This window comes from Apteryx mantelli, chromosome 10, assembly GCF_036417845.1.
Source record: "Apteryx mantelli isolate bAptMan1 chromosome 10, bAptMan1.hap1, whole genome shotgun sequence".
Classification (NCBI taxonomy): Eukaryota; Metazoa; Chordata; class Aves; order Apterygiformes; family Apterygidae; genus Apteryx; species Apteryx mantelli.
In genome coordinates this window covers 22,251,776-22,268,072 of record NC_089987.1, presented here as the reverse complement: position 1 = coordinate 22,268,072, position 16,297 = coordinate 22,251,776, and the positions used below count along the sequence as shown (strand labels likewise).

Below are 16,297 nucleotides of genomic sequence, written 5' to 3'. Positions count from 1 at the left end.
GGACTGGGGCTCGTCCTGCCCTGCTCCCATCCTGCTCCAGAGACGGGGAACTGCTGCCTCCCCGCGCAGGGCTGCCGTCTCCCCCGTCCCCGTTCTCCTCTCCGGCACGAGCGAGCCTGCGGCATGGAGGAACGCAACGGCTGGCCCAGGCTCCCGGGGCACGCGGAGAGCAGAGCAGGGCTTGCACCCGGGCTTCAGCCAACAACTCCCCCAAATCACGTCCCGCTTAAGCCTTTTCCTACTCGGGCCTCAGCACGAGACATGCTCTCCGTTTCCCGCCAGCTCAGCAGGGACCAGAGGCTTCTTCGAAGGCCGGCGTGTGCCCCGGGCAGAGGCGATGGAGGCTCGCTGCCATCTCCGGAAACCCCGGAGGCGAGCGGAGCGAGGCCGGGGTTTCGGGCAGGAGGTGGGGTGGTTTTTTACACGTCCGGAGCACAGGCACGGCTGAGCATCGGTGTCACATGTGCATTTAAAAGCAGTTACCGATAAGATCGCTGAAGACAGCAAATAAGGAGGCAGGCAATAAAATGTGCGGGCGACGCCAGAGCCCATTTGAACTTCAGCCCCGTTTGCTTTGCCGGTTAATGGAAAATTCGGTTTGCTTGCTCCGCTGCCTCTGGCCGCCTTTCGCATTCACACAAGCATTTCCCCGCTTCCAGCCCGCGGTTATGCAGCCCTCGCCAGGTCGGCGCGCACCCGCTTACCCGGGAACCTGAGGACAGGCTTCCCGCCGCGCGCCCGCCAGCGCCAGCCGACTCCGACTGTCCGCCTCGTGAATCCTCGGAGCGCAGCCCAAACGGTGCCGGCGCAGGCGTTTGCAGGGTGCCCCGAGGTTTCCTAGAGCTCGCCCTCGGCAGAGCGGACGGGAGCCCTCGCACACCCGGCCTGGCAGACGCCAACCCGGGACCCGCACTTCTCCAGCCAGAGCCAACCCAGGAACCCGCAGCCTCCCCCAGCACATGGCAATAAAGGCAGAAGCAATCAAGACTCAGCCAAGATCACCTTGTTTCCAGCAAAAGTCACTTTTTCTGCTATTGAGAAACTTGCAACTAACCAATTTAAGGCCTAAACTCTGCCACACGCTGCGCTCTCCGGTCCCAACCCAGCAAAGCACGTAAGCACGTGCTTGTCTGGCAGCAGGGCGCAGCCCCCCCTCGCCGCGGGCCCTGCACACCTGCGCAGCCAGGATGGGACCTGCAGCACGCGGGGAGCAGGGCGGCAGGCGGACACACGGTCCCAGCAGTTGCATGGGGAAAACAGGAGGCCCGGGATCCGCAGCAAAAACGGGAACCGGTGCACAGACCACGTCTCGTCGCCTCCGATTCACAGCGCTAACGCAGAGAACAGCACTGCGGCGGGACGGGACGAGGACAAAGCTTCAGGCCAGCACCTCATGCAATATTTTGTTATCTGGCAGGAATTCACTCCTCCTGCAAGGTGGACAGCAACTTCCATCCAAAACAACAGAAACAGCAGTAGACTCATACCCAGCAGGAACAGCTTTATTTTATAACCTCATTATTTAATCAAAAAAAATTAACTTTCCCAAGGCAGCACAGATCATAGGGGCTCTCCGTTAAACAGGGCACAGTCAAAGCTGCTCCAGGAGAGATGTGAAGACTCCAGACGCTGGGCGAAGAGCGAAGCAAGTGGTATGATGCAACCCTGGTGTAGTGAAATAGCCGGATAGTAGGATGCGCTTGTCGTCGGCCTGATTCACAACACCAGCTGCAGCAACAATACCGGGGGCCGTCCAGCGCTGCGAGCGCCTCCGTGGGAGCCACGAGCACGTCCACCCAGCCGCGCTCGGTCGCGGTTCAGCAGTACCGCTCCCTTTCTCTCGGCTCCATACCTCTGGCTGCTCACGCCGTCTGCAAGAGCGAAGCGGCTCGAGGCGACGAGGGCTCTGCCGTGCTGCAGCGGGACCTGACCCCTCCACGGGGGCAAAGCGCGTTGCTCCCGCTGGCACGGCCACGAGGCCGAACGCCCCGAGCGCCGGCTCCCGCTCGCGCAGCAGCATGCCGACGGCGGGCCAGCTGCCGCCGGAGCCCGGCAGCGCTCCCTCGCCAGTTCAGCGGGGGTCTCGCCCACCCGCTTCGCTGGGCGAGCTGCCAGGGAGCCGTCAGGCAGCGCAGCTCAATGACTCTAATCGGGGGATAAATGTGGCACCCATTCCATTTAAGCACCGTGTCCGGCAGAAAAAGCCTCTATTCACACAGCTAAGAGGTGCCAATAAACCCCCTTCTGCGGGGCTTTCGCTCACTTCCCGCTGGTCCCTCGGCCCATTATGAGTATTAAATGGGTCAAATGAACCTTAATCTAGTTAAGCAGAGAATGTTTCAGTGCTTTACATAAGGCTTCTTTCAAAGTTTGCCAAAGCACTATATTCCTACAAGCCTTTAATGAAGTTTTAATAGACATGTTTCCATCTCCATTTGAGAAGGAACCTACCGCCCTGGCACGGCGATGCCCCGGATTACATGGGCCACATGCACGATGCAGGGGCTCAGCATGCAAACGCACAGTGCAGAGCAGGACGCTGCAGGGAAGCCTGGAGAGAGAAAATACATGGTTATTCAGGCAACTGCTGGCAACCTTACCTGATGGCACCAAAGGGATCAACTCCTATGCTCTTCCAGACGGCTTTTCCATCCCTTCCCTTCTTACTTCAGATCCATACAGAAACAGGATGAGGATACTGGTGTAAGGACATGAACGGCAGCAATATTTGAGCACTGTCCCCACCCCAGGAATACAGAACGGGAATTAAGAATATCACCTTCTTTCCTCTAGGCTGGAAGAAATATAGCATGATTCAAGGAGAGGCTGGGGTTTAGAAAGGTTGGGGAAACACAGAAGGGTAGAGAGGGTAACAAGAAGAACTAAGTTCAGGAAATGATTTCTTTCTGATGAAATCCCCTTGGCTCCTGCAAGGATCAAGATCCAAATGCTGCGGTCGCTGTCTTAGACAAATGCAGCAGTTGTGGGAGACCACAGTGGAGAATGGAGACTCATTTAACAGACCCATTCCAGCTGAAGGCTCTGGAAAAAAAAAAAAAAAATCAGGATCACCATGCAGAATCTGTAGTACATGGGGAAATCCAAGAAAAGCCACAGAACTAGAAACATATCTTGCAGGTTGCAGATGGGAACCCAACCAGGGCTACCAGCTAAGCCAAGCACGCACCAGGGGTAACACTGCAGGCTCCACTGAGAAAACACTTAAATGCCCAGCACGGTTTTAACGTCAGCATTGTTATTGGGGGGGGGGGGGGGGGGACGACAAAGAAACTCATGGCTTTTACTAGTAGCCCAAGGTTAACCTCTTGGCAAAGATTAAACCTTTTTCCTACTGGCCAGGTAGCATGGGCCAGAAATTCGCCATGAGTAATTTTATACTTACTGGTAAAAGATCCTTCATTGGCCACCCCACACAAACAGAGCTGAATGCTGCAATTCCCCTGTAAATCCAGAACACATCAACAGAGAAGTCACTTGTCAAAGAACTTCCAGACTGCCAAACTTGAAGATTCTTGATACCAATACCAAGGTACTCATGGATTTTTCACTACAGATGAGCTATGCAAACCACAGAAAACAGACCTGGATACTCAACATGTCTGCTGCATTTGTAAACTCGCTGAACGTCACACGCTTTCAAAGAAAAGCACCTTCTTACTCTTTCTTCAGGTCTTCTCTAGCAACGGAAGCGTGAGCTGCATTTCTCTCAAACGTGTGAGCCACCCCTAAGCTGCCACCTCACTTTCTAGCCTGCGAATCTTCATTGCCGAGGATGAGTCCTGGAGTAGGAAAGAGCACAGCTGAATTTTCTGATCCTAGAAAATCCTTTATCTGCAGTCTCAATCTGTACTTTTTTGTTGTATAAAGGGGCAGAACTCCTGAGTTCAGGGGAATTTTGTCAGTTTATACTAGGAATAAATTCAGTTCTCAGACGACCGCCCACGGTTCTACTGTGAACTGTGCCTGGCAAAGTATAAATGTTCAATCTGCTCAGATCTTGCTGTGCAGGATCAAGATTTTTTATTTGACCTATACAGGCTTGTGAAAGGAAACCAAAGTCCTTTGTGCGCAAGGAGTGTTCCCAACATCTTGGGCCTTGATGTTTACACAAAGGGTGCACAACTATGTCCTCATCAGGATACCTAAGCAATGGCTGGTAATTAACTACCACCAAAATTGCTCCTTTGCAAGAATCATGAGACGGATAAGCAGCAGCTCAAACAGCCTTTATACCCCTGAGTGGAGTCAGCAGGGTTGAGAGAGGACTGTGCCCAGCACTGTGGTAAAATCCACGCTCAGCAGTGCAGTCTCCTGCTCCTCTGTGACACAGATTACACTAGCTTAGAAAAGAAAGTGAGAAAATGCTGCTGTAAATAACTGTACGTGAAAACTGAGGTAATGCTCTTGAAAGCACTACACCATGGAAGGGAGCACTACTCCCTTTCATAAGGGAGTCTCTAGCATCAGTACCTCTGACCAGGCTACTCCAAACACATAGCTTATGCATTTAATGACATCCCAAACCACCTTTCCAGAAGGTCCCACTCAGAAAACCAAGAGGGAGCCTGCACATTAGGAATGCCAGAGCACCAAGGTATCAAGGGTTACGTACTTCACTCCAACAGCAGAACGTCTACCAGTCGGAAAACCGAGGGAGCAGGACCAGGTTGTTCTTTCCAAAAGAATAAACATATAAAACACTGGAAGCTTGGAATGGGAGAAAACAGTGACCTCTGGAAAACCACTGGGTTGCCTTACTCAGTGAAGCACCGGTATGTGCATCAGCATCTACCTCAGTGCAGCAAAGCCCTTAAAGCTGTGCAGGGAAGAGCCAGGTTTGCTGAATCCAGGTTTAGACGCAGAGCTGGAGCCTGCCACTCTTGAAAATACAGGAGGACTGATGTGCTGTTAATATTCATCACCTGCACAGATGTAAGAAGAAATCAGAGAGGCATCAACAGGAAATAATTCCAGCTCTCCATGGCAGCCTTCTGGCATACCCACAACCTCTCACACATCCTGTCTGAAACAGGGTTGGGCCTTAACTTTCCAAAGTTAGTTCCAGGGCCTTGGATGCCTGATATTTACTTCTTCTGTCAATGCAATGCAGTTGGATCTTCTTGGCTTTCAGAACGAAGTATGACACAGCTCCATTTCTGGTTAGCTCAGAAGGGACCCAAAGGCTGGAGTCAATCACGGAGTGCAAAGGGAGCAAACTGCATACGTCTGTCAGTTGTCTCTTTCGGTAACACTTGTGATGACTGAAAAGCACCCGAAAGTTTCTGCTACAGCCATCCTCAAAAGGCAGGCAGGAAAGGATAACGTGCTGTTTTTAAAACCTCCCTAAGTCCAAAATCTGAAATTAGAAACACACCAGCGAGGCAACCCCATAGCTCAACTGAGCAGGGATAGGTGACGAACAGGCAAACAAGGTCCCACAGATGGCAGCAGTCAGAGCCCAGCCCCAAAGGCCTCCTGTCCCACTGCCAAGGTGGAGCAGGGAGAGGGCAGCACCAAGGGGAAAGTGGCCTTCACCCTTGCGGAATAAACCCTGTTGCTCAGGTCAGAGGTTGTCTCAGGGCAGGCGCAGACTCGCTGGTCTCTCTGTAGGTGGGCTGGTTTGATGCTAAGATTAATTAGGGGCATGTGCTGAGTGCCAGCAAGAAAAGAAGAGCAGCCGGCTTTACCCTGCAGGACTGTACGTGGGACAGGCTGGTCCAGTGAGGATTTTCTGCAAGCTTCAGAAAAAAGCGAGGCCCTGCTCTGCCACTTGCTTTCCACTCACCTGGTCTCTAGTGGAGCAGATGAATTTGGGAACCGAAATAACATACCAAGAAACATTCGCACACAAATATGCCAGAAATGTTAATGACAGCAATAAAGCTTTCCACACGAACCAGCTGACTTTGTCAGGCAACCCAACCCACCGTCCCTCCCAGCAACTCTTGGGTGACTCACCAAATCCCCCTTACTGGTGGGGCGTTGTTTAGGTCTTCTCTCGTCTTCCCTTCTGCTATCAGGAGAAAGGACACACTGCAGGACATGCTCCCGAGCCTACCAGGCTGACAGCGCTCCCCGAGAGGTGCCCGCCTCCAGCTGGAACAATCTTGAACATGTCATAGGACCACTTGCCACTGCAATGCTCCAGATGTGCCCATGGATTTCGTGGGATGAACACGATTCTTAGCTGTGTTGCTAAGAACCCCAGCAGCCGGTTTGCTAACACCATAGGACATGTTTTTGGGGTAGCTTGGCAAGCCATCCCTTGGGTTCCTGTCCAGCAAAGAAAAGCTGAGAAAGTCTGTGCTATAACATTTTTGGGTAGAAAAAGTAATTAGAAAAATGTGATCAAGTCAAATAGCTTAACATGGCTGTTAGTGGGGTATTAAATATCCCTCAGCGCTGGTTACAGTTACACACACACTACAAAATGGAGAGCAATTCTCTCCCCCAATAGCTATTAACATACAAAAGTTGAAATCAGCCCCCACATTTTTGCTGGCTACTCTGTATCCCGAACCACAAATATTCTCATATCCCAGCAATACAAATGGGGCAAGTGCAAGGCAGCAGCCGGGCAGAAGGCTGCGTGTGCGTGCCTGGAGCAATAAGGGAAGTAACGTTCTTCCCATTTCAGTTCAAAGATCAGCTGCTACATACCAGTACAGGAATGCAGGGAAAGCTTCTGGCATCACATGCTCCCTGGGCTTTCCTGTTGATTCAACTGGAGCCCAAAACATTTAAAGCTATGCGTAGGAACCACTTTTTAAGGGTTTCCCACCAAACCAACAGTAATATCCATCTCTGCCCAAGGAATCCACACTTCAGCTCTTTGGTCAGCTTCCCCGCTTCTCCTAGGGAGCTCCATATGGGACTATTTGGAATTTGTCTGGCTAAAACCCCATGTGTTGATTACCAAATCTCTCCTACTGATATATAACTGTTCCCAGTCTCCGCCGCTTCTGCAAAAGCCTCAGTGGAGCTTCTGGATTTGCACAGAACTGTAAATCTGAGACACCAGCCTGACATTTTAAAACTCTAAGTGTAAATGAGACTCCTCTGTAGCACGCAGTTCATCTGCGCCACATAAACACATTCCTCTGCACAAGACAACATTATAGACTGGCACCAGCGTGTCACACGCGTGATGCATCACAGACAGATTTTCAACATTCAATGCGCCTTCAAAAATAACAACAACAAAAAATTTCCAAGCAGTATAGCGAGCAAGCACTAAATCAAAATTCTTCCTTTGCATTTCCTCTTCTGTTATAAAATTGTGTTTACCTCCCTCATCTTTCTCTGCATGGCCCATTAACTTGTTAAGAATGATTTTCTAACTATAACCAATTTAAAATAAAATGAATTAAAACATAAACCCCCCAAAAAACAGTGAAAATAAAAATGTCAAAAAACAAATAGAAATCAAAGAAATTTATTTCCATCAACAAAAATACAGAATACAAAATGATACTGGTCCCACCCTCTTGATGTACTAAAGACAGGCACGGGTTGCTGCAACCCTAAGCAAAAGCCTCTCTGCTAATTCATAAGGACCTCCATTTGCACCAGTCTTGCGTTCGTGTCTCCGGATGTTCTGTAAGGGATCATTCCAGCAAATGTTATCAGTGCCCGAGCTTGAGATCGAAGTTGCTAAAAAAACATAAAAATAAAATACTGTTACTTTAGTATCTCAAAAACTCAATTAAAGTGGGTTAGGCAGGTGTTAAACACCTCCGTTTTCAAACAAGCAAACATAATATTTGTTTCTCAAAGCTGCTCTGGATAATAACATATCTCTACATTTGGAAGGAAATCCAATTATTTCCTTTTACAACTGTTTAAAGCTAAGTCATCCATTTGCTTAAAAAACTCCCATTTATCTAAAATTACCCTGGAAAAAACACTTTCAACAGACTAGAGCATTGCTGTACTGTAAGAGCCACCTGGCAATTCCTGCGTGAAATGGGCTTTTCCAGGGCAGCAAGATTCTTTCCCATCTCACAAAATATAAAAGTGACCCTGCCGAAATGCTGCGCTAAGACACTTAAAGCACAAGCACTAAAAATACAACCCAGGGTGCCACATGCACCTTACGGTCTCCAGCACCTTAACATACCGGCGTCTTTAAACGCTCTCGACTCCGTAACGCAAGGAAGGTGAGCGTACCAGGTACATTAAGAGACCTTTGACTAAAGTAATCAAAAATCCCGTTTATCCACCAAGAAAGCTGTTTACGTCTGAAGGAATTCAGGAAAACCCTTTTTCATTTGTTAAAACATCTAGTAAATTAAAAACCAGTCTGATAACTGGTGGAGTTCAGGAAAGCCCGGATCTGTATGGCAGACACTGTGGACCAAGGCTTTTGTTTGCTTACAGTGTTTTCTTCCTAAACACAAAGCATCTCTAAATTACTATGCTGGAAGATCCTGCTATTTGGATCATGCTTTAATCCGGTGACTGCAGGGAAAGCCGAAGCAGCTTTATCGCGGGCATACGGATGGTGAATGCGGCAGCAGGGATTTACAAGCGACCGAAGCCCCTCACCTGGCTGGGAACAGCACCAAACACCAGCTCAGGCGCTACTGCTCCACCTGGGCAAAAAGCCTTCCACTTCACGCCGGGGCTGGGAAATAAGTTTTACGTAATGCGGCGATCACAGCCATTTACTTTCACGTTTCCACTCTCTTGGCCAAAGGAAAGCTACGCCTGTGTGCAGAGGTGAGCTCCCGCCTCGCGCTTGTGCTCCGGAGCGGCTGCGGAGGGAGGGATGTGCCTGGGGAAGACGCTGCCAGGAGGAGCCGAAGCTGCGAGCAGCGCCTGCCGCGGAGGCGTTCCCGCCTGCGAGAGGGCGGCCGCGGCGTTTCAGGAGGCAACGCGGCACACCGGGCGCTCTCTTAAGTAAGAGGCAAAACTGAGACCGACCCAGGTGTTAAACGCTCCCAGCACAATCTACACAGCGGGAAGTTACCACCTAGTGAACACCGCGGTACGGGCTACCAGGCAAGGTGGCCTAAAAACGACTCTTTCAGTTCCCGTCACAGTCAACACTTCTCTTTTACCCTGCTCCCGACTCTGTTACGCAGAGAAGTCGCCTAATTATGTTTAGCCTGCTGTGTTTCACTGGGGGTCGGAATCGGTGGCAGATGAGTCAAGCCTGTAAAGTGGTTTGATCCTATGGGATGAAACCATCAAGAGGCAAAAACCCTATTACTGTGACTAAAACAGGTGTAGGAGGAGTGCGAGTTACTGTTCCCTTTACGTCTTCACTAGCGATGATACTGGAGCCGGGCCATTTTTACAAAACAAAACAACACAACATGATTGCAAGCAGCAACCCTTCAAGGAGAAAGAAGAGAGGCTCGCCGAGGCTAAGAGCAGCCGGGAGGTCTATTGCCTGCAATTACCTCATGAACATCCAGAACAGAAAACTTTCACTTGTGATTTAAAATAAGACCACAAATAATAAAAAAAAAAGAAGGAATCCCATTCCTTTCATGACCTATTTTTGCTGCCAAGATGACGCCCTGGGGCTGCTCCACAGAGGTGGCCACCCCGGATCCGGGTGGGCAGCATACGATGCTGCTGTCATGCTGTCGTGACATCTGGGTCACGGCTGCCACTGGAGCCAGGTTTTCAGGAATTGCAGCCCGGCTCGCTGGAATCTCTGCCTGAAATCTGACAAAATGGATCAGGCCAAGTGGGACAGGATTTTGGTCCCTCACCCCCAAAGCCAATTAATGTATAGATATTAAAAAAAAAAAAAAGACCCAAAGCTTAGGTAATTTCATTTTGAAATAAACAAAATACATTAAAAAAAAAAAAAAGAAAAGCTCAGACTCCCAGCCTGATCATTTCTAAATAAAGCACCTTTCATCTCTGGAGTGGAATAGGAAACATTTTAGCAGAAGTGGGAAGATTAAGAGAACAGTATTGGGTCCATGGGGTTCTTGAAGCATTTCTTCTCCATCCTCCCCTTGCTATTGGGTCCGTGCTGCTCCTGTGAAATGCCCTCTACTCCCTACCCATTACAATAGGAAACCGCTTAAGGCAGAGAGCAACCAGCGCTTGGCACCAAAGGGCAAATTCAAAGGCCATATATGTTCCTTCTCTGGGGACTCTGCTCCCTGCTTGGCAGAACCAACCTCAGCCTGTTGAACATGCTCCTACCGCAGGGTCCTGCTTTTGAATCCTTCTGATGAACAGACAGGTTTGAATCTATCTGCTCAGAGGAGCTAGAGGAAACCCAGAGATTTCAGAGACCTGTTCAAGGAAAGGCCATTTTGTGCGTGCACTGACTGCTGGCCAACGCGCTCAGACTGTTACAGCTTCTGGAAAATCCACACTATTAGTGATTTTCCCAAAATTTCCTTCCCTGTGGTGCATTTTTCGCCCAAAAAAAGTTCAGAGGAAAAATTATTGCCAAATGCAGCCTGCAGAAGCTTGTATCTGCTGTTTCTGTTCAGGTGAATGAGGAAGATTTTGCTGAAGGAATGTCCCTCTCTTCTCATTCGAAATGCCCTGATTTTCTCCTCACATCTAAAACAACCCCAAAGCGTTTCCCGAACTGGGAAACTGGAGCAATCTAGATTCCCTGCTCACATTGTTCGGGGAGATACTGTAGGGGAAGAAAAAAGGGGAACATGTCATAAAGTTCTTCTTACTCGATCTTCCATGCTTCCAGGCCTGACACCTTCCTGCGCACACAGATCTTAAAGGGAGCTGCAGGCCTATAGCTTTTTTCTCTTTAGCTAATCCTACACCAGAAGACTTGTGCTGCCTTCTGACATTATAATCACACGACTCTTCTCTCATCACGCTCCTGACTACAGGGACAACAGGCACGTGTCCTCTCTGCTGGGGATGCACAGCTTTTATTGCACAGCCATGACTCAGAAACCCAGTGACTTTCAACGCCACTGACAAACCCTATTACTATGAGATCCCACCACCAAGACCAGAAACTCGATTAGCAGAACCTCTGGCCTGAAAAAGAGAACTTTATAGGGTGTTTAGCAAAGCAGACCATCAGCTGCTTCTCCAACAGCAACGGCACAGGAACGCAGAGCACAGTCACTAAAGCGAGCACGCTGGTAACAGGCACACGGTTGATACTGTGCAATGCTACGGTGGTTTCCTTCTACACACAACCCTGCCAGCAAGGCTGCCGACCCTATCACCGATCAGCCCAGCAATCTTCGCTAGGCCACGCTCATGCTGTTCACACTGTGATGACGCCTGACAGGATTACACCCTTACGGAGACGGGAAAAGCTGCTACGTAAGGCACGGCACGCAAATAACACAGCAGAGAGAAAAAGCTCCCTTGAAAAGCACGGAGCTGAGGCTGTTCGCTCCGTGCTCTCCTCGTGAACATACAGAGCAGGTAACAGACTGCATTATCCTGCGGCTTCTTCCCCGTGCAACAGAGTCTAAGGTGGGGAGAAGCCTCAGCAGTGCGCGCCCTTCTCCAGCTTTGCCAGTCTAGAGTGCAAGTACCGCTGCAAGGCAGAGGTCTATAGCTTACACGCAGACCGTACGCCAAAGACTGTATCATTACTTTAGCATCTGTATCATTACTTTAGCAGACTGTATCATTACTTTTATCATTCTTCTCTTAATGTAATTTAGAAATTCTACTGAGGTTTTTGCCAATATTAAAATTTACTTATCAAAGACGCTGTAACACATGACTCAAGCCTGGAATTAAGCTGGCTGTAGCCCAAGTTGTTTTTCATTCTCAAAAGAAGTTGATATTTATTTCCTAATCTGTAAGACAGAATGAATGCTATGGCCTTGATTCTAGAGTGCCTGTGGCAGCTTTACCTTAATAAGAACAACAAAACCGAACTGGAAGACAGTGAAGCTGAGAACTCTTCCGCTCAACACAGCGCATTGATAGGTGAGTGCCCATAAATCCCACAGTGCAATTCAAGTGGTGCTATTGAGAAATCCCCCATTCTGCGGCTCTGCTGAAGGTGTGGGTCCCCATGAGTGGCACAGGGAAATGCTTCATCACCAGGGCTAGCACTTAAGTCAAATCCACCTTCGTTGGCCACTGAAACCAGGCAGTCAGATCAAGCATCGGAGCACCGGAGAGCTGCCCACTCTGCTGCGGAGACAACAGGAGGATGCTGACAAATTGCTGCACCCGCTCACCAACTGAATGTACCTGAATGCCTTAGTGTGCTGCCCAAGGACACTTTGAAAATGTCTGCCCATGTCACTACGGAAGCAAGTCACAGAGAGAAGGGAAGGAAGACCTTCCCCCCAGAAATCAGTTTTGCTTGAACAGGGCACTAACTCCAATGAAAGAGGTAGAAATCAGGCTCTTGAGAAAAGACAGGTCAATTGTCAAGGCAACATCATCAACCATCCCAGAGACACTGCGCTGTCCATATCTGCTAATTATTTAAAATCTCACCGAGCAGTAAGCTGAACACCTGTTTTCTCTTACTATGAGGTTATTTATTGTAATATATATTTTTAAATTCCTGAATGCTATTTAGAACGATATTCTTTACACTAAAAAGGTAAAGTTTCAAGAGACTAGTCTCAGTACTCTACGTAACTGAAGAAGCTAGTAAGTCAGAACCAAAGGCTGTTAGAGATACACAGTTATTTGAAGCCCAATACCTTGAAACTAGAGGAGAAACAACCTAGCAAACCTTGTCAGACAGTGAAGGCCATAACCTTACCGAATCTCTGTCTTCCATTACCCGCTGGGGTCTGGCAGGAGTGGCTGGGCTTGTGCCTTTCATCCTCTTATACTGGGTGAATAAAATATTCATGGTTGCAAGCAGGACCTCAGATAAATTGTGCCTGATCTACACAAAGGAAATCAAAAAGAAAAGATATTGCAATGAAGAGCATGTTGACAGAACCATTACTATACGATATCAGAAAATCAAGCACTGACAACTATGGTTGATGTTTGCACATATAATGGTCATACAATCAAAGGTTACCTCTGCCATGACTGTACCATCTGACAAAAAATGTCATCCAGAGTTTTCGGGCAGATGTGTGTAGCGGCTGCATCTCCATTTTTGATAGCAACAGCTCAGATAAAACCCAAAGCCATTATACACACAAACACTGTCTACAAGAGAAATGCCACCTTCCAGTTAAAACATTGCAAAAGCAGTAATACACTGTCTCTTTGGTGGCAAATGAGCAGTCAGAAAACAGAACAGGTGAAAGGTTTTGTTTTCTGGCAAATAACCAAGGAAATGTAATGTTGAGGAAAGAAAGAAAGAAAAAAAAAAGATGCCATCAGCAGAATTGTTTCTAAAGAGGATAATGTTCCAAATTTTCCAGAAGCATGTCACAAATTCAATTTACGGTCTAGGGATTGCATAGCATCCCAGAAAATAACTTCTGCTTGCAGTCACTGGTGCACATTGCTCCACACAAGCAGATCAAGAGAGTCACAGCAACTCTCTGCACAGTTGCTCTCTTTAGGCTGCTAGGCATTGGCCCGCCACTCTGCAGTTCATTTCTAAGACGACAGTAACTGGTAGGATAGTTTCTTTCAACCTAGTGTGATGCACAATAACCTGGATGTGGAAGACCAGCAAAAGCAATCGTTAGTGTTAAGCCCAGGCACAGTACCAGAGAGGTGACTTCCAAAGAGCCTTTTTACCCTGATCTCGTCATTGTGTTTAGTCATATACTCCACCAACATTCAAAAATTCACACTGATGCTACCAACATCCACAATGACCCAATGAGAGGTTTTTTTCCTCTAAAACTCCACAGCTAAGAAAAGCTTCATGTGTATCAAGTATTTTTGCAAAGTAAAGGTTGCTCGCTAACCATCCTTTCACTAGTTATCATCACAGGGAATAAGGCAGGAATTTTTGGACGACCTTTATCAATACTAAAAGCCACAAAATTTACCAGCAAAGAGACAAGATCCACAGTGTCAAACTCTTAGGTCAGTGCCAGACAACAAGCTGCAAAATGTCCAACTTGGAAGAATCAATAAACTCCAAAACTCAAAGGAAAATGTCATTCATTCACAACCTTTTATCCACTAGTTCACTTTGAAATAAAAACCGACCATGTATTTAAAAATCCTCTTTGAAAGGTACTTATGTCAGGTGCAAAAATAAATCCCCGAGATACTATCAGTTTCAGAGGGCATTTCCCTTCATACGCTAATGGCCAAATGCATGAGTACCTCTAATTTGGAGGGAAAGAAACTCAAGACCTAACAAATCTTGGTGACCCTTAAGAGCATGGAAGAACTAATTCAGTATAAAAGTTGAAAGTTTTCAATGTTCCAAATTCTTGAATCTAACTCAAGAAGTTCAGAAAGATTCAAACTGCTGTTTTCTTCTGCAACATAGAAACTAAGACTTCTGGACAGAGATTCTGATGCGCCAAAGAACAAGTGCTAAGGAGATAAAAATTTGCAAGCCAAGAATCTATCTGCATAAATGCAAAATAATTCCATCATATTTCCCATTAATGACTCGAAATGATGAGATTACAAGGTTAAGACCCTTTTAACAAGGCAAAAGTATTTAAGAAGCTAAAAATAGGCATTACTTACTTCATCGCTGAAGTTCCTGAAGGCAGCAACTCTTTCCTCCACACAGTCTTGGCTAAGAGGTACAAGCTTTAGGCGTTCAATAATCTTCAAAAAAGAAAGCAGGAATCAGGGTAGATTATAATCAACATTCTATATACTGTATACTAATAAAGCATATTTTTGAAGTGTTACTGAAATGCTCCTGATTCCATTCATGAGAAAACCTTTCGTTGCTATTTATTGGTTTATCTTCTCACTTGGTTGAGTAGCCAGAACATTTTGTTTAAGGGCTAAAAAGTATCTCCAGAAAGATTTTCTTGATTATCAAGCAACAGGAAAGAAATGCTTTTTAAAATTCCTATAGCACTGCAGCACCTTCTAGCTCATTAAATATAACTTTTTGTTTTAAGTGATGCTACATGAAACACTTTGGGTTTTCAAGGGCATTAGGAAGCCTGCACTTCAAACAGAAGTCTTGCAACTTACATCAAAGGCCCTGTCAATGTGACCGGCATGATATTCATCAAAAAAGGTGATTAAGTCTAGCAGAAGGTAGAACGTGGAGTCAATGGATTTCTTTGCACTTATCCCCTGAGCTTTGTACCTGAAAGACATTTTTTTTAAACAATGTTATTGTGCCAAATGACAACCACTTATAAACATGCACTTGCAATTCCTGAAAGCGGAGACATCAAGCACAAGGACAGAAAGCATCTAATGAAGGACAGCTTTCATTTTTCTTAACCAAAAGGCAGAGTTTTCACTTTTTTTTTTAAATCTTTTTATTCACTTTTAATTTTCCATCAAATCCAGGGTTTGTTTCTTTTTAAATGTTTACAGTTTCCATATTCATGGGGAAAACAGTGATGGAAACTAGAGGCCTGCAAGGCAAGCGCCGCACGAGCATGTTTAACATGCTGTTCTGCAGCACACAATCCACCAGCGCAACTGCCTGCTTCGGGCAAAACATTAAGACTTAGAAATGGATTAGATGCTTCTGCGTACTCCAGTTACACTTGCTAGGAGATGAGTTGGAGAGCAGCAGGCTCTTGCTCGTCGTAGCACGAGCAGATTTGACAACTGGGTCAAGAAGAAGCTCCTTCCTCAAAGTAACAGTATAGTGAGAGTGGTCAAGCACGCTGCACACACTAGCCTTGCCGTAGCCACTGCAGAGGAGCAAGCCAGATAGCCTTTTGGCCTTTTCTGGGGGGTAGTCCCTCTGTTCCTACCAAATATCACAAGACCGCACACAGAAGGAAAGCTCGCTGCCCAGAGCTGCTCACTGCATCGCTACGATACTGTCTGCAGGACAGCAAATGAAGCACAGCCCTATATTGTGTTTAACTGGAGAGAAAACGACCCATCAGACCTGCTCTGGCTTTGGATTCTTTAAGGCTTGTAGCTACAAAGGGGCATTACTGAACAGTAACATTTAGCGCTGTCTCTCAAAGATCAAAGCAAGGCCAAAACAATGCCCATTACAGGCTCTGCTGAAACTTAAATTCAAGCCACAGGTTTAATTCTCCTTGATGTCTGCTACTGAATGACTCTAAGTCGATGTGGCACTAATTTTCACTCCGTTTCAACCTTCACTAAATGAAGGAAAGGCTGACTGAAGGAGCGACTGGCAAAGGCCGCTTGTCAAAAGAAGAAAGGCAAGGGCCTCTGACTGAAATCAATACATTCTTGTATTTGTCTTCCCAGTCCTGAAGTGCCTCCAAGCTTGCTTGTTTTTCTC

At 47.2% G+C, this 16,297-nt stretch overlaps 1 protein-coding gene across 2 annotated transcripts in view; it reads right to left on the bottom strand.

Moving 5' to 3' along the window:
• Positions 1 to 7,440: 7,440 nt before the first annotated feature.
• NUP93 (nucleoporin 93) overlaps positions 7,441 to 16,297 on the bottom strand; it is an 88,365-nt gene continuing 79,508 nt past the window's right edge. For both annotated transcript variants that reach the window (XM_067302675.1, XM_013949408.2), the window contains 4 exons: positions 15,046 to 15,163; positions 14,581 to 14,664; positions 12,719 to 12,847; positions 7,441 to 7,674 (listed from right to left, as the gene is read on the bottom strand). In XM_067302675.1, the coding sequence (XP_067158776.1) occupies positions 7,564 to 7,674; positions 12,719 to 12,847; positions 14,581 to 14,664; positions 15,046 to 15,163 (442 nt within the window). In that variant the 3' untranslated portion in view covers positions 7,441 to 7,563. The remainder of the gene's footprint in view (positions 7,675 to 12,718; positions 12,848 to 14,580; positions 14,665 to 15,045; positions 15,164 to 16,297) is intronic.